Here is a 25,187-nt window from a genome sequence, read left to right as displayed (position 1 = left end):
TGACTGGCGTTCTTTTAATTGCCATATCTTATTCCTCCCTCTTCTTCAGCAATGGTTTTTATGAGACCCCTCTGGATAATTAGCGCCACCAACTCCTAATAGTCGCATGACAGCAGTGGATTCGAAATGTGTGTTATTTTGCCCAACGTTTCTCGAAATCCAGTTAAAATTTGCTCTACATTTGCATAGAAACCCACCTATTGTTGGTTTTGTTTTTGCCACGGGATTATTTAATCAGGATATTATCATCAGATGTCAAATGGTGAAAAGATTACGGTCACTCGGGCACAGACAAAGGATACTTCTTTTATTTGAGACCCAGCAGTCTGAAACATTTGAAGAAATGATATTTACCGACAACAGAGAAGCAAAGGAATTAGTTCTACCACTGTGACTGAGACCACGCCATAGTAGTCGAATACTTACTTAAGATGTTCACTTAAACTCTGCAATTACCGCCTTGATGTTTCAATGGCCATCAACAGTATATTTATGATATAAGGAATGATTCAAAGCAGGTCCAGTGACTCTGAATTAGTAGAACAACAATTCTAGTTTGTACTTGGTGATAATGACAATGATCTTTAAACATGAGGAATTTTTACTTTTCCGAACATGATGCGAATTATAATTCACCTTGCTCCTTGGAGAAGTCCTGTTCCGTCATGGTACTGGGCATTAACAGCTCTCCTACGGCAGGCTGGATGGACACATTAAACTGGTCCTCCTTGGTGCTGAGGGAGAAAGAACAAGAGCACAGGAACAACAACTTATTTACAGGATGTCTAACAGAAAAACCTAAGCGGGATCCTTGTAAATTAGGACTTGTTCTCCTGCTCTGTATTTCAAATTCATCTTAATCTGAGTAAATAAAACAGAGCGTGTAGCATAGTGTGTGTGTGTGTTTTGTGCACTTGTGTGTATTTACTCTGTGTTTTGTTTGTTCATTAAGTGTTTCTCTTTTGATTGCTTTGCAAATCACACTCTGTGAATGGCATTTTGGGCCGGATTGATTCCCCAATCCCGAACAGATTTTCTGATAAGGTTATTGATCAGCTGAGCAGCGGTGCCAATGGCATTCAGCAGGCTGATTTGGGCTGGGGCTGATTACTGCAGGAATAATTGTTATCCCAGTGAACCGGGATCAATTGTGGCGGACGTCTCACCTGGGAGTGATGGCACAGAGCAGGTAGGAAAAGGAGAATTAACAAAGAACAGACAAGAGAGGAAGAAAGGGAAGGGAAGACGCAAATAAATTTAAGAGAAAGAGACAAATAGGGGAGATGTGATGATGAATCTGGAGACAGAATGATAGCAGTAGCAGAAAAAAGTACTGAAAAAGATGTAAAACTGAAAGTCTGAGAGAAAAAAAAATACACCTGACTTGATACGAGCTGATGTCAGGTTGTCTTACCACAACTGGAAGTTGGCTGCTTGTGTCGAATCGCTGAAGTCAATACCCATGGAAACAGTCACCGAGGCCTCTGGCTCCAGCCGCTCTGAGAATGGAAAAGAGGGGAGGAAAGAGGAGAGGAGAAAAGGAAGAGTGAGTGACAAGGGCACAGTGTGCAGCATGGGGAGGGATCGAGCAAAGGGAGGGAGGAGGAGGAGGAGGAGGAGGAGGAGGAGGAGGAGGAGGGAGGGCAGCAGCAGAGTGGAACAGACAGGCATCCACACCACTTGTGTTTTCTACTTCACAAAGCAAGGCCACCGTGTGTGAGAAATCTATCCTTCAATCTCATTCCCCCCACCTCTAGCCTCGGGAAAAAAAAAATAAAAAAAACACATGAAGGACTAGCATATTTCCAAAACAACAGGCTTGTCAAAGGGAGCATCAGCGTCAAGAGAGATGGGGTAAGGGAGATAGACATAGCGGGTGAAACACGAGTTAGAAGAGAGAGTTAAGCAAAGCCAAAAATGCTGAAGACAGAGTCTGGATAGCTGAATGCCAGAGGAGGAGGAGGAGGAGGGGGAGGTTAAGGATGAGAAGAACACAGACAGACAGAAACATCCTCCACGCTTCCCCACTCGGCCTGTGTTTCTCCCTCTGTGGAGCAGGGCTATTTTACTGTATAACTCTTTCCACAGTCGGAGAAGAGCAGAGCAGAGGCTCCAGAGGAAACCCTCCGAAAACAGAGCCATCATGGACTCACTTCCAATCCAGCCTTCACAGCTCCGCTAACAGGCTTCCTCTGCTTTTACCTTTGGTTTGGTTTTTTTTAAGTCTCCGTTTCTGTCTCCCTAGTCTTCTGTGTCAATACAAACTATAACATACACAATTTAGAATGTCGTCTGAAGTCACTTATTTTATGAATACATTTTAACAATGTCCATCAAGGTGTGAGGATTCATCGAGGGACTAAGTATTTTTATTCAGACTGCAAAGCAGCATTAATCCTTCTTTTGGTGTTTTAACATTTCTCCTAAAGTACTGAGCCAAACTGTAAGTAACAAGTTAGTATTAATGTGTGTAACGTTGCCTTCGAAGGAAATATGCAATTTGAGATTTTTCAAAGTCCGAAGCTTTACTTAAAACGCTACCTACCCACTTTGTGGCACAAGTTGTCAAAACAATATCTGTGTGGTCTTCTGCGCCGCTGCAGGTCATCCAGAAAGGTTTTTCAGAAGCTGATCATTTAAAGGAATCGTGTAATCTGGTTTATTACACCTTGGGTGTCCTTGTCATAGTTTTGAGCCATCATTTCCATCACTTATTAGAGCCTTTTTTACTCACCAAAGTAGTTCAGGATATTTGGGAATACAGCAACAGCAGTGTCCAATGGGACACGAAATACAAGCAGTCAGAAAAATCAGACAGGTTGTGACCAAGACAAAAGTTTATCTAGATTATCTACAGCACTGAAATGTCTGTAATAATCCCTCATTAGACAGCGAACCTGTGTGTGCACAACTACTCTAAGTATGCTACTCTCAGTCAGTCTGTTAACTGTGATGTGAGGTTTACAAAAGATCATTTTACCGCTCGTACAAATAATGTTTACAGCCTGATTCGTAGTCTGACAGCTCATCTTTCTCTCTCCCTCAGACTTCTTGCAATGTCACCGTGTTCCCAGATCTCCGTGATTACTTCGGTGGGTACCATATTATTATTACCGATAGAAATGATGGCCGACACAACGAACGTAAAAGCCCTGCTGTAATAAACCAGAACTGTCCCTTAAACTACAATAAAACTCACAAAACTAACTGGTGTTTTATTTCTCCATTTTGGTGTATGAAGTATTAAAGGCAGAGGAAATGTTAGTAACTAGTTGCTACAAATAAGTCAATTTGTTAATTGATTTAGGGACATGTCGCTGGACATAAACATTAAGCAAATCACAAATACTTTTCATTTTAAACTGTTAAATTACCCCGTTCGGATGGAGATGAGCAGCAATGGAACATAATGCACTTCGTGGATGCACCGTGCAATATTCCTCACTAAATACAAACCCTGTCATGTGTTATCCCTTATCTAACACACACATAACAACACTACATAAAGCTTTGTCTGTATTCATCCTCTGCAACTTATCCAAACCAACTCCAGCCACCCGCTCACAGTAGCCGGGCTCAATCGATCCAAATTACCCACTGTTTGGCTTCTTGAGTTCCTTCAATGCCCAATCAATCCCTTGCAATTGACAGTTTTAACGTGCTCCACCGCACACCAGTTGTGTGTGTGTGTGTGTGTGTGTGTGTCTGTGTGTGTCTGTGTATGTTCTCAGTCTGATATTATACTGAGTGTAATGATCATACCACAGTGAGACAAGAAATATGGCGATAGTATCAATCAGGACCAACAAACATACACTAACGAATAGGGATTATCTGAAGTAATATCGGCTGTTTTCAGGTTGGGAGAAGGGGATAGGGCTATTTGCTGAGCTGATAGCATTCAGCCTTTATAGGTTTTTGATAACATAATATTCATTTAATGTCTTTTAGAAAAAAAAACTGGGTAATATGACGCCTTACATCTGCAAAGTCAAAACTGAGTTCACACTGGCGTTTGATCCACTTGCCACCCAGCATGTGTGAGGACTGTAATCAAAGGCCAGCAGCATTTTATAGAATACAAAGAGAAAATGAGACTATGTGGTATCTCTACAGCCACATACTGCACCTTTTTAATGAATGTGTCTAAAACTGCCAGGCTGCTTTGGGGAACTGGAAAATGGAACAAAATTAAAAAAAAAAAAAAAAAATACACCTAGCAGTTACACTTTGAGTCCTATTGAAAATTAAAGACACAGATATTGAATAAATAAAGAAAATAAATAATAAAAGGTATAATAGTACCACTGGATTCCTCAAACATTCAACATCACTGTGAATAATACTCATTTTAATTTTAAATTAACTTTTAGCTTTATTTATTTATTCTAGACAGTGTTAGCTAAAGGGTTAGTGTGGAGTAGTACGTGGTTTATATGACGATAGGCATTGTGAGACAACAGGTATTTGTCAACCGTCAGAGAATTTGCAATGCCGTTTATACCAAGGACACTGTCCCTTTAAAAAGGACAGGCTGCTAATATTCTATTCTTTTGATAATCTTAACAAACCCGGTTAAAAAAACCAAAATCAACATCCTGTCTGTGGCTCTCAGCCCCGAGCCCATTCATTCCTACTGAAGACGTAAATCTTTAAAAACAGATCTTGAATGCGTATACATTCTTTTTTTTTCTTAAAAAAGGTAAATAGTTTCCTAAAACACTGGGCACTGCAGTTTTTAGCAGACATTATTTAAACAGGAGTAAATACTGCATTTGCTGAGGACTTTTTTCAGTGGCGGATTAATACACGTTTGGTGCTTTAGCGAGTATTTACAGCAGGGGGAATGATGAATGTTGGCTAGGCTCAGAATAAACTACGGTGCCCATGTTCATAGTATTGAAGCAACATGTCACCCAGTCCAGCAGTGTGGCTAATTGTTGTGCTTTTGTTAGTTAACATTAACATTCAAAGTCAATAATATAGAGGAATAAGATATATAAGGCTTTTGCTTGGCAGAAAACACTTGTAAGTAAATACTTGTTTTCATGGGATTTTTTAAAATAAGGAAAATATAGAATATCATAATCCTTATCCTTTAATATCTCATTTGCTGGCAATGTTACAAATCAATAATCATGATTTCTTCATAGCAATGTTGGGTTTTTAAGCTATGAAAAATATACCGTATAATATATACAATATACTTTCTTTTTTTTTCTTATATATTTAAAGACATGGCAACACTGCAAATTCTGCAATAGAGGATTTTATCCATATTTCACACTTCTAGTGTGGAGTACAAGGGTCAAAGATTCACTAAGGACACATGGTGACCATATTCTCAACAAAACAACATAACTCGTTGGGTGACAAGCAGGTAAATTTGCTAAGGACACTGTAACCTCACTACATAATGGATGTCTGGTGAATGGGCAGTGGGATAATTTACATGACGGGCACTTGTACTCACCGACGGTGTTAAAGCAGTGGATGTTCAGGCTTGCTGGGTTTCGGTCTCCTATATGGATCTCCTCCAAACTGTGATCTGAGCTGTTGGTCAGTGTGACCTGTACCGCCACCATACTGGGTTTGTACAGACATGGCTGCCTGGGGAAATGGTACTTGGCTGAAAGACCTTTTCCTGTCATGTGGTGAAGCAGCTCATAGGTTTTCACGGGGCCGAAAGATGGCGTGGTGACCTAGAAGAACCCATGAAAGAAAGGGAGTGTGATTTTGTACGGCAGTTGTGTGCAAACAAACAATGCTGACAAATAAATCAACCCTCTTGATTACCAGAGCAATAAACTGCAGTATGAACTGGATTGATCTATGAGAAAATAAACAGTGCTGACAACAACAGGCTGAGAGCAGAGGCAGAGAAAAACAGTACATGCAGAATATTGCTCAGGAGCTTAGAGCACTCCACATCAAAACCATGTCCAGGGACGCCTTGTGCATTACAGTGCAAATGAATGCAAGAATCTCCGGTCTTTTCATCACGTATATTCATGCAATTCACCATGTCCAATAAGCAGCCAGAATGCAGCACTTCTGTGTGGAGTGGGACCGAGGGTTGGCTGATAAACTCCCCTCCACCGCTCCTTTCATTAACTCTGCAGGGTAAAGAGGAGTCCATTTAAGAAATTTCCTAAATCAGCCCAGTTAGATGGAAATGGGTTGGGTTGGATCAAACCAGGCTGAATGAAAACAACCCCTCAACAACAATGAATAGAAATACAAGTGCCTACAAGGGCCAAACCTGACATTCGCAAGCCTTTTTAAAGGAGCTTTACCTTTTCAGAGGCAGGAAATTGCAGTACGTTTGAGAAATATGGAAAAGAAAGGAGGTGCTGGTGTTTTTTTTCCCTCCTAAAAACTGTTGTCTTGTTATTTAGATGAACCTTGTTCACACTTGGTGGCATTCAGTTTTTCACTTGATGGTGGCACCTGTCAGCTCTTGTTAGAAAGATTCGGTCAGCCAACACAATGCCAAATATACATACACTATAATATTATATATACATACACTATAATATTATATATATATATTTTCACAGAACGTGCATAAATAGGTGCAAAGACACACTTCTGCTGTATCTATACCAACAATACAAATTAAATAAAAACCATCACAAAAGTATGACAAGTATGAGAACTTTTCAAAGTCAATGAGGTCCTTCTGTCTTGAGTGACAGCACTAATCAGTTCAAAACATCAGAACTGATACAGATACAGATTTTTACACCCTCTAAAACACTTAGCACCATACACCGACACAGAGCCAACAATTAGACAGATGTATATCATCCTGGTGCAAATGAGCATGAGTTTAGAGACTGGAAAAAAAAAAAAAAATCATCACTATTCAACACTTAAAATTGTATTAAAAAAAAAAAACAAAAACAAAAAAAACAAATCCAACTTGCAAAGAAGTCACAAGAGTGGTGGGCAAAAAAAGAAAGAAATATCATGTAGCTCTATATGAAAAAACTACAAAACCTGTAGCAGAAAAACAGATTCGGTAAACAACAGACTTAAATGATTAAGCGAGGTGTGTGAACTAATTAAGCTAATTGAATATGACTAACAATGTGATATGAAGAAACACGGTGGAAAAATGCAGGCATGATGGCACAGCTCAGTGTTGAGTGGTGTCAGTGTACATTGTTTTACTGAAGCTGAACGCACTGCCCATGTGTTCTGACTTGGGTGAGAAATGTACGAGCCATCCTCAGACTTGTCACGCGGCGTGCGAGGATGAAGAATCGTTTTGACATACAACAAGAGCTGCAGAGACGAGTTTCAGTGTGCTCACTTTAGAGGGGGAGATTGTTGAGATGAAATCAAACACTCACTATCATTGTACTGTAGCAGCAAAAAAAAACAAAAAACAGGTTTGGCAGTTAAATTATGTATAAGATTAGATACCTGCAGTCCTAGGTAAGGTTCTTGTATGTCAACTCATGTTCATGGATAAAGCTGGCAATACTCTGTGTTTTTTTTCTTACTGTCAACAAATACTGTGAAGAAACCAGCAATGAAATGATCCTATACACAACTATCGCATGTGTAGCCAAAACTTGATGAAGTTTATTCTGATATTAAATGCACTGTTTTATGCTATTATTTGTGTTTTAAATTCATCATGGAAAACAATTTTTGAGTTGAGCCAAACTGTTGCACTGGGTGACACGTTCCTTTATTTCTTTATTTGCACCAAATAGGCATCAAAAGCAATTTTAGTGATGCAGATCCACCAAGTTGAAGGACTTATGCAAGACAGATTTTAAAAGGAATGGTTAAATTCAAAGCAGCAGAAGCCAAGATATCATGGTTTTTACTCCCTAGCATGAGCCGAGCATCAGAAACACTGGATCCTACTAAATTGCATCTTTCATTTCACCTTCCTTGCCTGTTACACAGCCTCATCTTCCAACTCCACGCCCCTTGTTTATGATATGCGTTTTCTCTCAAATATTTGCAGCCTCAAGACATAACCAGGGTTGTTTTCTTTTAAACAGCTCCCTCCAGAGAAGACATTATACCCCTGTTTGCACAGGCCCGAATAGTACCCTCCATGACGAGTAAACTGCCCTTTATATGTAAAATAGCGGAACACCCCTTTAATATTAACCCATGGCTAAAAATAGCACGCAACAATTAAGTGTTTACTCCTGTGTAACTCCAAAAGTTACATATAAATCCATGAACAACATTTTCTAAAAACTATAGCACCCATGAATTTTCTTTCTTTTATTTATTTTTTTAATATGTAAGTCTTCTGTAGGAAAAAAAAGTTCAGGCATCATATAGGCACCAGTATCAAACATTTTAAAACAACAGCCAGCCCAAGTCACATCAGACACACGAGTACACTCTCTGATAAACAACACTATCTCCCAATCCCCTTGACAGACTAGCAACATCTCTCGTGTCCAGACCGCCCAAGTGCCTGTAAAGGAGGTCAAACAAACATTTGTTGCTGTGCTGCAACGCCGCTGTGCCCTCACAGGCGCCCGTCACGCCACCGCCAAGCCTGCAAATTTATTGGGCCACTTTTGGATGTGTCAGAGCGGTCGGTGTCGATAAAGCTGGCCGTAATGTTTGCCACCCCATCACGACGGAGATTTACCTCCCTGACAGACACATCCTACTTCAAGGTCCTGTTTGTCGCCTCAACCCGAGCAGGCGGCAGCGTCAGGAGCGAGGAACAGAGACAGGACAGGGCTTGAAACTGCTTATTATCACCAATTTGACACAGTGGACAGTTAAAGCCTGACAAAAGTGCCCACACAAGCCCCTTCACCTTTCCATCCATTGTTGTCCTGTTACACAGCACAAGCCCATAACACCTCAAGTGTAAATAAGAGAAGAAGAGAGATGTAACCTTGACTCCTCTGTCAGTCTCCCTTTCTCTCTTTTTTTTTTTGCTTTGGCTTTGGCTCCCATTCTCCGCCCTGGACAGGAAGGAGGGAGGTGACAATGAGGGAGGAAGTTGATTGAGAGGCTCTATTATGCATCAACTTAAAGGAAGCTCCTGTGATGGATGACACAGACACCAGTCACCTTCAGAGCCCGGACGCCACGCTCCCAGCATCCTCTCTGGCAAATGACCTGAAAATCCCGCTGACATATTCAAAAGGGCTAACTGGAGCCGGGCAGCCTTGTGCCGTGAGCATAAGAAGGCCAATTTCAAAGAAAGGGGTGAGGGGAGTACAGAGATGTATGGGCATATATTGAAAATCCATTTCTGTTTTTCAGACACCATCTGCCTCCAACACCCTGGACACGATTTCATTATGTTCTACAAGAGTTGTGAGAATTAAGGTAAGGGACATGTGTTTGACTTTAGGGCCTAATTGTTCTCTTCAGTCAGAAGATGACAATTAATTGAGGGGCGTCACAAAGACCTTCACCGCAAATTGAATTAAATAAATGTTACTACAGCCATCTAAAACTCCTTTAATGTAACAAGAAGTCTCTCCAGCGCATTTAGACAGAGGTTAGTTCATTTACACTAATTTGTCAGTAAATTAGGTATTCTACAATGATTAATTTTGAAATTTTACATAAAAGAACATTAGCAATAATAGAGGACTCTTATTCAGAAACAGCAATGTCCTTCATCTAGCTGTGCAAGTATTGTACCTAACAAACTGCCGACAGTTTGTTTGAGTTAGCATGATATTGAACAGAACTAGAGCTACAACAAACCATTATGTTCATCATCAATTAATCTTCTGATTATTTTCTCAATTATTCAATTAATCATTTGGTCTATAACATGTTAGAAAATACTGAAAAATGCCCAATATCCCAGAATCCAAAACCCAAAGATATTCAAGTTACTATCATAGAAGATTAAGATATCCTGAAAATATTATATATTATAATTTCAAGTAGGTGGTACCAGTGAAATTTTGGCTAAAAAATAACTAAAGGAAGGTTCTGATCATCAAATTCAATTAATTTACTAGTAATTTCAGCTCTCAATAGAACCAAATGCATTCAGGTATAAAACATTAATGTACTGAACACATTCCAAAAATTTTTCTCTTTCCACGACATTTAAATTCGACCAACAAATTATTTAAAGTTTAGATAAATGTAAGTTCACTTTTGCATAAGAATCACAGATTCTTTATCCTTGTTGTTCTCTTAAATCACTAGTGTCGTGTGATATTTAATGTTACTGCCAAATGATAAAAAGTATTTCCATTTTCTGTTATTTTATACTTCTACTTTACTACTCCTGAAAAAAAAAAACTAAGATACTTTAACTCCCCTCAATTACTAAGTCCTGAAAGTCTTACAGTCTATTTCCGTGTGGGCGTTTATTCCTATTTAAGAGGCAATCTCTGCAGTTTGAGTGGCAGCGGCAGGTTTGGAGGGCAGGGGCTGCTATATTCGTGGCGCGGTCGGGGTCTTTCTACTGATTCATAATTAGACGTGAATCCACAGCGCCCACTACGGGGAGGTCATAGGGGTGAGGAGGGAGACGAGGGAGGAGGAGAGGGTGAGCTGGCGCCCGCCTGATGGACACCAAATGAACAAATTATGATGGCCCCCTCTGGGCGTGATGGGGTCAAACACCCTGTGCCCCACCGCTGACAGTTCAATTTCCCCCCAACGTAGCCCCATTCGCTGACTGCTAATTATGAATGAAAAGTTATCAGCCTCAGCCACCCCGCCGCACACACGGACAGCGGTCGGAAGAGGTTTGGGGTGGGGTGGGGTGGGGTGAGGAGGATGGGGGATTTAAGAGGCATTTGTGAGAGATCCTAATGTCAAAATGTTATTAGAGAGAGCGGTAGCATGCAGAAACTGGGGATAGGAGGAGGAGACAGAAGAGGAGGTGGGTCAAAAACAGTGACCAGGGTTAATCTAAATGCCTTTGATAACCATGCAGTAATTCTCTAAAAGGGCCAGAGCGCTCAGCTGAGACAGACTCGCTGCCTCTGTGGGCAGATTGCTGAGAAATAGAAATGACACTGGGGCCAGTGTGTGTGTGTGTGTGTGTGTGTGTGTGTGTGTGAGAAAGAGAGAGCTGATATTGTAAGCGTGTGCATGCTCTGGGAGGGGCGTGTGTGAATAAAGGTGAGGTTATTTACCCTTGTCTATGAATCCCGATGCCCATCATGTATTTATGCATAGAATTGACTCTAAATCAGATGTTGATGTACAAAAAGTTCCCTGTTCTAATCTGCATTTCTATTCTCTATTACTCCCTGGCCTTCACCTGAGGAGGAGAGAGTGACTAACAAGACTTGCGCTGCATAATGGCTGGCCTGAGAGCAGCTGTCAATCATACTGACTGACAGGCGGGCAGGACTGACGGGCAGACTCAGAATTTAGAGCAACTCACCACGAGGCTAAGAACAGCGCCAGAGCTGGGACATTTTAGAGGCCGTACATGCTCGGCTGCAGCGGCTGCACATTCATCTACATGCGGGCAAACAAACTGTTTACCATAACAAGTTAATACAGACTTAGAAAACTCTGTGACTTTTAAAGCATCTTTAACATGAGCTCCCAATTGTCTAACACCCACTAATATTTACATTAATTTAGGCTGTAAATGAATCTAAAATAAGCAGTACTGCTTAAATTTTACTTGCTTTTATCATTTTTCCATCTTTACGCCCTCTCACTTTCACTCAATGCCCGGAACTCTTCCAACTGCTTGTACATGGATTCTGTTACCTTTGGACGGAGCCAAGCCCGCTGTTCGTCCCTTCTTCCAGTCTTTATGCCCAGAAAAGTTAACCGCCTGCTGACTGTAGCTTCATACTATATCAACCCTTCAGACATGAGAGCGGGATCAATCTTCTCATCCAACTTTGGGCAAGAAAGAGAAAAAGCCTATTTCTCAAAACGTCTAACTACTGCTTTACCGTTGTAACTCTACGACCGCTACTTCCGTCTACTCTGTAGATATGGCACCCACTGCATGTCTGTGTGTCCTGGAAGAGGGATCCCTACTCTGTTGCTCTTTGTGCTGACTGACTAAAAAGGACAAGTAACAGCAAATGTACAACTCTGTTTTGAATTACGATGCGTTTGAGACTGACGAAGCAGCATATAATGGTTATCAAAATATTCTCAAGAAAAATATCAAGATTCTGGTGATAATCCAAACAGAAATCGGCACAAACTTAATTTGAAATTCACAGTATGAAAAGTGTATGTCAGAACAACTATGTGGTCAAGTTCCAACCTAAAAAATATCACTACTTCCAGTCTCACAGGACGGCCCAAATTTAGATTTCGGGCCAAAACTATTATGTGATTAATGGAACGAGTCAAACAGCCAAATAACTATTTGTCAAAAATTTTGATAATTGATTGATTGTTTGATTCCTCCAATTTTAAATGGAAAATCTTTGGGTTTTGGACTCTTCTTTGGAGAACTTTGTAGTCTGAATACTTGCCATTTTTCAGTTTTGTGAAATTTTAATGATTAATTAAATCTATATTAATCTACAAGTTCATCGTTAATGAAGATACTTAATATTTCTGAGTAATTAAATGTTAGCAAAACAAAATAAAATTAAAGTAAATTCTAAAATAAAAGCCCATATCAAACACTTGTGTGACTGCTGAACAAACAAGACTTACACCATCAATATTCTGATTAAAATTCTTAACACTTTCTGATTTAAAATCTTCAAACAGCAAAGGTACCACAGACCTACTATGAAACACAAAATAGATACAGCAAAAGCAGAAAGAATGGTCTGGACATTTTCCCCTCGGGGGAAGACAAGACAGGATATAAAACACACTGAACGTGCAGAGCCGCTCACATACTGAGGAGAGAAAGGAGCCGTCACACTAGGAAAGGTCAACCATCAGATATACACAACACGGAGACACAAGGGACGCAACATCTGACAGAGAGAGATGGAAGGTGACAGAGAGGAGGAGGGAGATAAGGGGGGGCAGAGTGGGTGGACTTATAGATGAGACACAGAAATAGAGTTCAAGGGTGTGGAAGAGCAAAAGACAGCCAGGGTGAGAAAGACAGACTATAAGAGATACAGGAAACAGGGAGACTAGTTGTACCGTCCTGACCGGCTATAAATATAAGTAGGCAGAAAAGGTCAATAGTTGGTGTCTGGAGCAGAAATGTTCCACGAGGGAGAGAGGCTCATTTCACCATCTCATACACTACTCTGCTGCTCTGTCAGTGTCGGACAGAAACGAACAACTGACTCTCAACAAACGTTGATGGAGGGAATGTCCTCCTGTGTGTTTCTAAGGCAGACGCACACAAGTTTACTAACCTGCATGGTGGAGGAGACGCTGGAGAGGGACAGGCCTTCGAGGTCGGACAGCAGGCTCGAAGAGAGGCCTACAGACTTTGGTGGGTTTGTAGGTGCAGGGGAAACTGAAGAGCCCAAAGAAAACAACAACTCAAGACAGGCACTTTAAGAGTTTTAAAGCGACTATGGAGCAGTGGCACACATTGCTGTTTACCACAGTGTCTTTTTTTGACAATGACACTGGTGGGCAACAAAGACTAGAATTTTCAAAATCCTGCATACAACAGCTTTAAATCTGCATCAACTGAACTGTTTTGGCCACTTGGAGGTTGCAGTAAAAGCTGCAAACACATCAACGGACATGTTAGCTTATAACAGGGGGTGGTGATTGGGTTCAATCAGTTTTTCCTAGCACAGTTTGATGGGGGGGTGCAGTTTTTTAAGTGTGGGAGACTTTTAATATGGGTTTTAATATTTTGTGTTTGTTTCAGTATTATTTTAATTCATTTAAAAATAAAATTCATTTGTAAAACTGTTTCAGAGTTGTATCTTTGGTCATTTTTTCCAATAGTACATAAGGACTAACTGTGTTACGGCAGCTCATGTTACTGTAAAACTCATTCGGTAAAACAGGATTCCTACGGGCAAACATATGTTCTGTGTTGCATTATAATACGGGAGATCTGATTGATGGCCTGGTTGAATTAAAGTGTTGTTGTTATTATTGTTGCCTATGAAAATATAATCATAATAATTACTGTTCGCCTACCACATATTTGTGTTTGTGAGACAAAAAAAAAAAAAAACCACACTGCCTCATAAAGTTGTGGCAATTGTATCATGAAGTATATATTTACACATCCAGCAGACACAGAGCAACACTGGCATTCTTTTGGAGCTGTGTCTCTGGCCAGCTGACAAATGTAAGTCCTATATTCACATTCATATTAGCCCTCTTTTGGGCGTCTTCAGCACAAGAGCAAAAATACCTGGGTCATTAGCTGGTAGATGCTACACTTTCTAATCCAGGAATTTGCTAACTTTCTTTGTCTGCCATTTGGTGCTGGGCAGGATTTTTTTGCCTGCATTTGTTATGTCACAGCTTTTTTATAGCCTGCTGTGGATGAAAACGGGGTTTGTGACCAGAATTTGATCGCCAGACGACCAAAACAACAAGCTAAACCAGACTAAAAGACTAGAACTGGGGGGGCAGTGCAGAGTCGGGGGATAATTCTCTTTGGATCAAGGGGTCGCTAGTAGTGATAAAAAGTGACGGCTTTCACATTACACTTTTGTGATTGGATCCGCCGTTTATATAAAAACGGTTATTTATTGGAGCGTTAAACCTAAAAATTACAACCCTCTGCTGAAGTGCTTATTATTGTGATAAATGTTGGAAACCGTGATTGACAGTGTCAAAGTGCAGATAAACTCACAGTCATCTAGATCAAGTAGTGAGACTTCTTTGTTGGACTTGACTCCCACCTAAAAAGCAAAACAACAACAACAACATGACGATGAGCACACAGAAGGAGAGGGTGTAATAAAAGAAGAGCAGACAGAAAAATGACAACTCAAAACAAAAGTACTGAAGTTGTGCGTTGTGCTATTCGGTGGATGAAATGTTTCAATTTCGGCGACAGTGTCTCTCAAGATCATGACACATTCATCCCCGAAAAACAGGTACTCTGCATTTATATGTAACATGTCTGAAATTTTCAATGACCAGCCATGCACAGTGTCGTGTCACAACCAATACACGCCATCTCATGCGACTGAGCCGGGTTTGTCAGCTGTTGACTTCTGGGAATTGCAACACACCACAACAGGCCCAATAAAAACGCATTTAAACATACCAGCGCTTTTATCACCCTCTCTCCACACCCTCCAAACCAACCCAAGCCCCATTCACGTCACATAAAGAACCATATAATTCCACTCTGCATACTCCAGGCTGAGCAGACGGGAGGAAAAAAAACAACAGGACAGACGAGGGAGTGAGGAATGAGAGCGAAAACAAAAAATAAAGTTAGAGGCCGCATCTTTTCAGATCTTCTCTGATTGACGCTTGGTGGTAGTAATAGAGACGGAAACCTTGTTAGTAAACGGAGGTCTGAAAGAGGAAGAGAGAGAGAGGGGTGTACAGACAGAGAGGGAGAGCAAGATGCATAATTCACAGGCCGTGTCCAAATGACAAACTGTATGAAATAAGAATTTCACAGTGCAGAAAAGGAAAGGGAGGGCAAGAAATAATGTGATAAGCATTAGAGGTAAGAAAAAGATGGTGAGGGGTGAAATGGAGGCAAATGAAAGACTTGAAGAGAAAAAATAAAGCTGATAACATGGAAGTAAAATGTTATCCCCCAGTATAAGGGTGATTCTAGCCACATGTGGACCTGGGGGGACAGCAACTGCCTGGGAGAACATGGTGTTAATACTAGTTTCTCCATCATCCTGTTTAAGATGATCATATCCTCCACTGGTTTAAAAATGATATGCTGTAGAAATATTGTAGAACAGCTTAGATCAGGGATGAACTCAACTCCTAGAAATACACTTACTTGTTATGTTGTTTAATATTTATGGTTTCAAAGTGAGTTTTAGCATTAGTATGCTCCACTCTCGTGGGGATATCTGATCAAGCCACCCATCAAAACATGCAAACGAAATATAAATCCTACAAGCCCGCACAGTCCTCTACATTTGTTATTTTTATACAAATCAAAACAAACAAACAGTGATAGACAATCACGCGACACATGTGCAAGACGTTTTTCATTTAAGTACGTGTAGGTGTTCATGAGTAAATAGTGAAAATGTTCAAAAAGCCAAAGTCTTGCAATGTTTAAGAAATTGTTTACAATATATATAGTTAATGCTTGTTCCGCTGGTCAGAGACATTTTGTGGCACGGCAATCCGTAAATCTCAGGTTATGGTGCTCAGTTGTTCTGTTTGTATTGTATTTTGTAAATATTTTTCGTGGATGTTTTGGGTGTTCAGTATCTATGATGATCTATAAGTCACATGTCTGATCAACAGACTGGAAACAACCTCAGACACCAGTCTAATGAAGGCAGTTCAAACGTCTAGTGAATAAAGCCTGGTGTAGTGGGGAAGAGCTGTGCAGCGCGTTCCGTTTCGGAGAGACTCGCATTGTGGCTCACACTGGTTTGCACCTTGTCGTATTCAGTCAAACCATCTGTTCATCCTACACCCATATAAACTCAGTGTACTACGGCCAACTAGATCATAATGTCACCTTGGGTTTGGACTTCACTTGGCTCTTCTTCTTCTGTACTGCGGGGGAGTCTGAATCAGAGTCTTCGTCAGAGTCTGTCTCCGAGCCGGAGGCGCTTTCAGCTGATGAGCTGCCGGCATGGGCCACAGGTCCATTACCGTTTTCATCTGAGTCACTGAAACAAACAGGAACAGCACAAACTGCCTCAGACATGGGATCAATACAAGTAATGGAATACAAGTATACAAAAAAACATTACTGCCCATTTATTTTGTTCAGCTGTTGAAATATTGCTTTTACCACATCATTTATATAAAACATGTACGGCTTCCATGAATATAATTTGTATAAATATTCAAGAAACCACATGGCAAAGCAAACTTTGTGATTTTTTTTCTTTTCCATCCGAACTGAAAGCTTGAGCTTGGCGCAGTCAGAACAACAAAGATTAATCTGTTTTTGTTTGTGAAGTTAATTCAATGTTGCATTCACACAAAAAGATTTTTCCCATCTTTCTCCTCACTCTTTCGCTTGCTCCGTCCCTCTTCAATCTGTCTCGATAATGAGTGTTTACTCCGCCTGCCTGGGATTTTCAGCCGTTAAATTAATGAGGGGAATTGTGACGGTAACTGGCTTTTTAACTTGGGCGATGATGAAAAGCCAGTATTAATTTGGCCTACAGATTTCATTTGCTGCGAACAGGAAAAAGTGATATAAATCACTGTGGGCCTGATTAGGCCTTGCCTGAAATGACTGGGCCATAATGAGGGCATTATGCTGTGTTTGTTGTGGAAGCACTGGGGTGAGCTGCTCTAATTACTGTGTGCATGTGTGTGTGTGTGCATCTTTTTGTGTGTTTGAGCACCGGGGTGAGTTGCTCTAATTATACTCTCTAATGGAGAGAACAGGGTCAGCCGGCAGCCTGTCACACAGCAAAATCAGGTACATTCTGTGTGAGTTTGTGTGGCCGTGAGCAAATGAAGTAGAGTGCATAAGAAACTAAATTTGCCAGTGTGTAAGAGAGACTGCGTGAGCATATCCAGTAGTAATGACCTAAATCTCATTCATTGGTAAAACCAGGCTGCCAAATGACCAATCAGAAGTCATTATCCATTAGCCATGTAAATGTGGGTTGCGCTACTGGAGGAAAATTCTCCTTGATTAGCTTGTTAATGGAACTCACACCAACGCTATTCTAGCAGCGCCGCCAGCTTGATTGTTAGAGAGTGGAATGAGGAGGTGTATATAATGTGCACTACAACAGGTGTGTATGGGCCACAGACTATACCTAGAAAGTTGGTATGAGGTTGTTTTTTTCCCTACTATCTGAAAACAGAGATGTGGATCAAATTGGGTAGAGTCTCGTTGTTTGGCTTAAAGAATCTGCTGACTAAACCTTGGTGGCGTTTGAGGTTTGAATAAGATTCCAGTCCAAGGACTAAATGTAGAATTTCCCTTCTAAACTTTTATTGGGGTTGTGTAGACAGTCAGTATTGCCTAAAATTTACTTGTACTTTTGTCATATTTATTTCCAATGTATTTGTTACTTTTACTTAATTTTTACTAGTTATTGATTAATCTGTATGTATACACCACTAATTTGTAATTGTACAATTGTTATTATCCTGAGTCAGACGCAGGATGCAGGACTAGGACTAGTTGCACTTATAGCCGCAATCCCGGCCTGTGGGTCAAACTAAGAGTATAACTTTAAATCGTGTCATTAAAATGGTCTCGTCTGTTTATTCGTCAAAGTATGCGGTTTATATAAGACAGGCTCTAGTGTCTCAGCCGTCTCTGCTCAGTGCGCAGCAGATGTCGAGGCTATAGGCTGAAAATGGCAGCAAGGTCACAGGAGGAAATGAAAAGAATACAACTGCATACAAGAAATTAACTAATGGGAGTTAGTTAAACTATCATGTTAACAACAAACAAGTGAATAATTACACCTGTATGACCCATGAGTTCCATCCACACACAGTAACAGCTAAAACTTACTAATAGTGATCATATACTATACGTATATACACGAACCATACCAAGAGGTAAAGATCAGATATAGGTCACAGGTGCACACAAGGCCAAACGTCTGGCTCCAGCGGGGACTAGAAATGGGTATGATTATTAAGAAAGATCCAGGCTCCTTTGTTTCCTCTGTACTGGGCGAAGAGCCATTTTGGGCTCAAAATGTCGTCAATTTGAACCAAAGCACATCATAGTGTTGCAGTTCCTTTCGGAGATTTCACAGTTATAGTTTTTCAGACCTTGGTTTTCCACCATTATCATATCTAATTAATTATCTATTAGGTATTGTTTCTTAGCTTAAAAACTGTCACACTGTATTCAAAACTTCCAGATGAGTTTCTTAATAGCGTTGCATTCACTGCCACTTGTCCCAAAAAAAAAAAAAAAAAAAAAAAAATCAAACCCCAAAAACAAGTGAAATACAAACATAAATTGCTGCAAAGGGTAAAGCTTGGAATTGAAGAGTTGTTCAGGAGTGTGCATCTAATTCTTTTTTCGCTTTGGATTTTATAACCATTTCTGAAGGCCCTCATCTTGTTTAGGACAAGTTTTTAATCTTTTTCAAAGTGTCACAAGGGACTCAGCAAAAGTTTACTTTGTTTGCCCATGCTATGGCTGTCAATACGGAAAAATGGTTACGGGTTTGAACTGGATGCGGCGAAAATGTTTGTGGGTTTAGGGAAGAAAAGTCCAAAATGAACAGAAGGAGGTATCGTGCCAGAAGGTGGGTCGTCATATAGGTTATAAAAAAAATGGCGGAAGTTTTGAACAGATGGAGGTTGAGCTTACTGATGCAGCAAAGCACCGATCACATTTGCTGTTGCCTACGACTCTGGTGCTTCTCACAAACACACACCTGTCTAATTAGCTAAGCCAGACAGAGAAAAATAGAAAGAAAAAGGTAACATCTGGCCACACCAAATTCACAGGGAAGAACAATGATGCTTTCAGAGTTTAACAGACTGGAGGGATTTCGCTGTACCTGTCAGCAGCAGTTGGCTTGCTTTTCTTCTGCGGCGCCTTCTTGGTCTTTTTCTTCTTCTTTTGCTCTAATTCGGATTCACTGGAGCTCTCTTCAGATCCACTTGAACTCTTCCCAGAATCACTGGAGGTCTTTTCGGACACTTCACTGCTTTCCTCCTCACTCTGACTGCCTGACTCTGTACAGACATCCATACACATATTAAAATATTCAACACTGATGAATTCAAGTTGTAATCCTCATATTTTCATGAAACGAAACCCTGCTTTGATACCATGTATGGTCTGTTCCAGTGAGAGCAATTCAATGTATTTACATTCTGTAATTACCATTCCATACAGTGGTAGGTAGTAATTTGCGGAGTCCGCCACTTGCATCCTTGATTAAAATTGCATTCACACGCACAAGAGATTCACAAGGAAATGATGCAGTATGTGATCCAGTGTTACGGTTTGTAATCACATCTCATACTGTTCCCTTTCACATATCTCAGAGCTGTATTAAGTTACTGCTAACTTACTAGCTGCTGCTAATGGAAACCGAACAATTCCTACTGCTGCTGCTGCCCGACGTTAAAAGCATTCAATTAAAGAATCATGGGATGGCTTTTATTGTGAAGAAGTCACGGAGAACCCACTGTGAAATCACCGTAGGCAGATACGCCCGTTGCTCCTCTGTTTTGATAAAGTAGGTGCTCAGTGAGTGTTTGCTGTGGTCTTAAACTGCACTTAGCGTTACCTCCAGTAGCCACAGGTTTCGCCAAAACAACCAGGACTGAAATCTTAAGGATTATAACTTTAATACACTGACACATAAGGGAAGTAGTATAACACTTTGTCACTCTCTAAAAAGGATAAAAACTACACCTTTAAACACACGGACAGAAACAAACCTTCACTGCTGCTGCTGCTGCTGCTGCTGCTGCTGCTGCTGCTGCCTTCACTGCCACTGCTATCAGATCCTTCCTCTTCTTTCTCATCTTCATCGTCTGAGTAGAACTTGTCATCAGATTTGGGTTGCTTGGCCTTCCCGACTATTGGTGCCCACTCTTTCACCTTAACAGATATGGTGGAGGGAAGTGAGGCAAGTTATATTACAGCATTCTGGATTAACAATTCAAGGGACAAGTGAACGTCCGTATTTTCAAAATATTGTCATACTTTATTCAGAGGAATTCTCAGATAGTGGTTGTTTTGTAGGCGTTCAATATGAAGAAAATAAATCATTCAATGTCTGCCATGTCATCAAAAACAGACATATGGACCCAGCTCAAAGTAAAGAGTAAAGCATCTAGACAGTAGCAGAGTTTGAAGAGCTGGATACTCTGGATATTCAAACTGTATGGCACTCAGTCTCTTTATTAAGATCCTCTGGAATTAGTCAATTAACCAAAATCATAATCACTTCTTGCTGGTATTTCTTTTGTCCAGGATAACACAAGTCAACTGATTTATTTTCTGCTAAATATGCATTACACTTAAAACTAGGAATAAAGTTTTTTGACACAGCTGCTTTTATTCCGCACTATTATTGTTTATTGTTTTATTAGGATCCCCATTAGCGGCCACAAAGTAACAACAATAAAGCTTGAGCTGGTTCTGCGAGAAAAAAAAAGGGGATCAATACTATCACTCAATGAAAAACAAAGCCCTTTAATTTTTCTAATTTTCGTTCTTTCACTTATAACAGGCCACAACAAAGTTCTTGTCTTTGAGCTGAGTGGAATAGGTGTGCATGTTAATTTTTCCAACACAGACTGATCCAACAAAACAAGGCATTTATGCATCTAACTTCGTAAACGAAAAGCAAACGTATAAATCGCTCAGTGAAAGTATCAATTATCAATTAGCGATCAATTATCTAATCAGAGCGGAGTTGGTCATCCGGTGGTGGGAAAAGAATCATGTTGGAAGCCGGTAAATGTCTTTTTCAAACACCAAATGAGTGTGCAGTGAGCTCAGACTTCATCGGACATAATAAAATGAAGCCAGCGTCATCAGTAAAGCCCCAATTGTTCAGGCTTCTCATTGGTCAAAGGTGCTACTGAAAGTTGAGGTCTGTTTCAACTCTCAGTTCTTTTAAAATGGAGACCTAAGTGTTTCTGTTTAACTCATTTTTATCTTCTGCTTTATTTTATACATTTTCTTAAAGGATACAGGTGGTTTTTTTGTTTTTTTTAAATATCATCAGCAAGTCCCATGAAAAGAGCACAACCGACAATGTGTTGGTTCATCATTTCCTAACCTGTTTGTGGCTCTCAGTCCAAATTCCATTGGTTCCTACTGAAGATGTAAATCATTAAAAATGGTAATTTCCAAAAACAGCTGGGTGCTAACATTTTTAGCAAATGTTTCTCAAAAAAGGTGTAAATACTGCATTTGATGGGCATTCATTTTAGCTGCATATAAACACACATTTGCTTCTCTAGTGAGTATTTCTGGCAGCAGGGCAGTGTAAGTGGGATTGACTCAAAATAAACTACAGTGTTTGTTCACAGTAACGAAGGAACATGTCAGCCACTTCAACAGTGTAGCTCACTGATGTGTTTTTAATAGATTTTGAACAACAATGGAGCTAAATGGTACAGAAGAATAAGACATATCAAGCTTTGGATACACAGATATTTTTCTGCAGACATTAGAAATTGGGTTTAATAGGCAAACAGCCATTTTCTGAGCTTTTTGATCGCTGGGCTGTCGGACTTTATATTTAGAGAAGGGTCACCCTGGATGATGTTAATGCCCTTTGGGAGGAAAGGTAGATAAAAATCCAATGGAAATATACCACTCATCATTGTTATGTCTGCCTCCAGTTCAGCTTGCCACTTCATTTGGTTAGTAATGCTGAAGAAGTGCTTCAGGGTGGGGACGGTCGTGACCTCTGATGTTATGATATACAATTATTAATGAGCCTTTTGAAGTGTGATGCTTGTTAGCTAAAATATTGTTTTCAAATTCTAGTACTTTACCATTTAAATAATAAATCTCTCACTTAAGATATTATCTCTAATGTAAGCAACATTGATAAAGAAATAGCATCATAATGAGAGCTTCTTGGTGGGAAGACTGCCATCAGCATCACTTTCATGAGATTCATAATGAATTGCTAAACTGCAGCAGTGAATGATGATGCATTTTTCTTACCACTACAGACACCAGAAGCCTTGACTGTCACAATATACATCTGCATTCTCTGTATTTCCAACAAAAAAACATATCACGAAGTAAACATCTTGTGACACCACCCCAAGTTTTAATGTCAAAACAATGAGGAACCGCAGCATTATCTTATTAATGTCCTCAGAAGAACAAATTTCTCTTTATGTCTGACACAGACAGAGAAAGTGAAAAGGTAATAAACTACTGTAACATTTTTGAGTTAGAATTAGGCACGTACGACAGGTAACTATGATAAGTGTGTGAGGAAGGTAGATCCCTTACTGGCTCGATGACCTCCACGGTCCTCACAGATTGGTCGGGAGCAACAGCCGGCCAGTCCGAGAGCTCCTGGTATCCAGTAGCTTTGATATTGAGACTGTGGGAGAGAGTGCCCAGTTGGTAACGGTCTCGATCTGAAAGTAGAGGAAAGAGACATGAAAGAATATGACAAAAAAAAAAAAAAAGAAGAAGAAAAATGAAGTGGGTTGAGAAAACAAGAGTGGTCAAAAAAAAAAAAAAAAAAAGACGGGGGGTGGCAGTGATATCAATGTGAGGGTAAAACAATTAAAAAGATAAGACCAAAATAGTGTTTAATGCAAGGTGAAGAAACGGGGCGATGGCAGTAACCTCAATCGGTCCTTAATGAGGAAGCCAGTGACTTAATGTGATTGTATACATTTAGACAGCTTTAATATAAGAGCTACCCCCCCCCCCAATATTACACACATGCATTTAGTATCAGTTCTCTGGTTGTCCGTGCACACCTACGCACATTCCCTCTTCTCTCTCCCTAGTGCTCAACAGAGGAAGATAATCCGTGTCTGTGCCTCGGGAGGTATGCTCTAAAAAATGTGCTTTGCTAACAAAAAAGAGAAAGAAAAAAAAAAAGACTTCAGTTGTGAATATTAAGAATGACAGGGCTGGTTAACGCTTTCCATAAACATCCAGTAGGTGCAAACTGCCTCGGAATTTTAATGTTGTAGGAGGCCATGTCTGTCCCTTTTGTCAAGGAGGGAGAGAGAGAGAGAAGAGACAGCTAAATGAGAGATTTTTTCCCCCTCTCAGTGTCTGAAAAAGGTTAGCATTAGCTCAATAATTTACCCATCTCATTAGTCCAAGGTAAAGGGGTCTGACCTAACTGCCCTTCAGAGAGACAGACACACCAGAATAATAAAACCACCGCCTGAATCAACTTTGCATACTGCTGGAAATGGAGCCGCTAGATGTGAAATAGAGGTCCAGTTAATATGTATTCAGTGATTCACTTACATTAACTACCAGACAGACGCGGGAGGAGAATTGTATTTAATCTTAAATTTTCAAGCTATTTGGAGGATTTAATGTTTCAAAATAAGGGGATAAGAGGTTGATATTATAAATGTATGAACTACCTTTGAAGGCAGACTCAAGCACCGGGGCTGGTTTGGGGGCCAGTAAGATGCGCCGAGCATACTTGTTGAGGGCTCCGCTCTTCTCGCTGGGGACTATCAGCTGTCTTATGAAGCGTGTTCGGTCTCTGATATCGTAGTTCTGGTCGTACTTGCCGAGGTTCAGGATGTACTGGGTCAGCAGCTTGGTCTGGGGGCGGAGAGGTCGCGGGGGTGGAGAGATTGGAGGGAAAAGCAGGATGCCATGTTAAGACGGCAGACCCGGATAAAGTGTTAGTGAGGCAAGATTAGTAGTGTGAATGATGTTTATTAAGGAACAGTTCCACATTTTGGGAAACACACTTATTCATTCTCTTTTGTCGAGAGTTAGACAAGAAGATCGATTCCACTTACACGTCTGTACAGAGGAAGTCAACGCACCCAGAATTATTTAAAGCATGTAATTAACCACAAAACCAAAACCTGTCATCTTTACATTTCTGTTTTTCTTCAGCTTAAGATAACAGACTGGTGAGCTTTAGAGGTGTTTGTAGGTGTATTTTCAAACTTTGGATACTTTGATTCCCCTGCTTCCAGTCTTTATGCTAAGCTAAGCTAAAGGCTTCCTGATTTCAGCTCTGTACTTCACACATAGATATGAGAGTGGTATCTATCTTCTCATCTAACATTTGGCAAGGAAAAAAAATGTGTATTTCCCAAAATGTCTAACTATCCCTTCAAAATCAGTGAAAACTGGAATATAGCAGAAAACCCCAGATCTACTATTCAACTGAGCATTGCCATATTTTCTCTCAATAACAATCTTGGTTCATAATTCAACCTGGATAAGTAAAAAAAACTCTTCCTCTGGCCCAAAATAGGGAGAAAGAGCAGTTGCACTGAATATATTACTTAGGCAGCCATAAAAACAAAACTTACTGCTGCTATGAAGGCAGTGTTATAACCCAAATCCTTTACAGTATTGACTTTGTGTCTCCCTATCTCCTCCCCGACACATTACAAAGAGCAAGAGGTTTAATGATGTGCTCGTCTGGGCTCATAAAACCAGCTCAGAGGCCAAAATCGTCCCATCTAACTGAATGGGCCTGTAGACACCAAGCTGCGCTAGGAGATGCCCCATTACGTTA

At 40.4% G+C, this 25,187-nt stretch overlaps 1 protein-coding gene across 2 annotated transcripts in view; it reads right to left on the bottom strand.

The window, feature by feature from the left end:
• Positions 1 to 25,187, bottom strand: part of ap3b1a (adaptor related protein complex 3 subunit beta 1a) — a 60,628-nt gene that overhangs the window by 10,975 nt on the left and 24,466 nt on the right. For both annotated transcript variants that reach the window (XM_040157440.1, XM_040157438.1), the window contains exons 16-25: positions 24,064 to 24,250; positions 22,955 to 23,085; positions 20,407 to 20,569; positions 19,515 to 19,692; positions 16,529 to 16,682; positions 14,705 to 14,753; positions 13,290 to 13,393; positions 5,474 to 5,702; positions 1,415 to 1,499; positions 637 to 734 (exon numbers count right to left, since the gene is read on the bottom strand). In XM_040157440.1, the coding sequence (XP_040013374.1) occupies positions 637 to 734; positions 1,415 to 1,499; positions 5,474 to 5,702; positions 13,290 to 13,393; positions 14,705 to 14,753; positions 16,529 to 16,682; positions 19,515 to 19,692; positions 20,407 to 20,569; positions 22,955 to 23,085; positions 24,064 to 24,250 (1,378 nt within the window). The remainder of the gene's footprint in view (positions 1 to 636; positions 735 to 1,414; positions 1,500 to 5,473; positions 5,703 to 13,289; positions 13,394 to 14,704; positions 14,754 to 16,528; positions 16,683 to 19,514; positions 19,693 to 20,406; positions 20,570 to 22,954; positions 23,086 to 24,063; positions 24,251 to 25,187) is intronic.

The sequence above is a fragment of the Xiphias gladius genome, chromosome 20 (genome assembly GCF_016859285.1).
Source record: "Xiphias gladius isolate SHS-SW01 ecotype Sanya breed wild chromosome 20, ASM1685928v1, whole genome shotgun sequence".
Lineage (NCBI taxonomy): Eukaryota > Metazoa > Chordata > Actinopteri > Istiophoriformes > Xiphiidae > Xiphias > Xiphias gladius.
The sequence above is the reverse complement of the archived record's forward strand: the minus strand, read 5'-3'. Positions and strand labels throughout refer to the sequence as shown.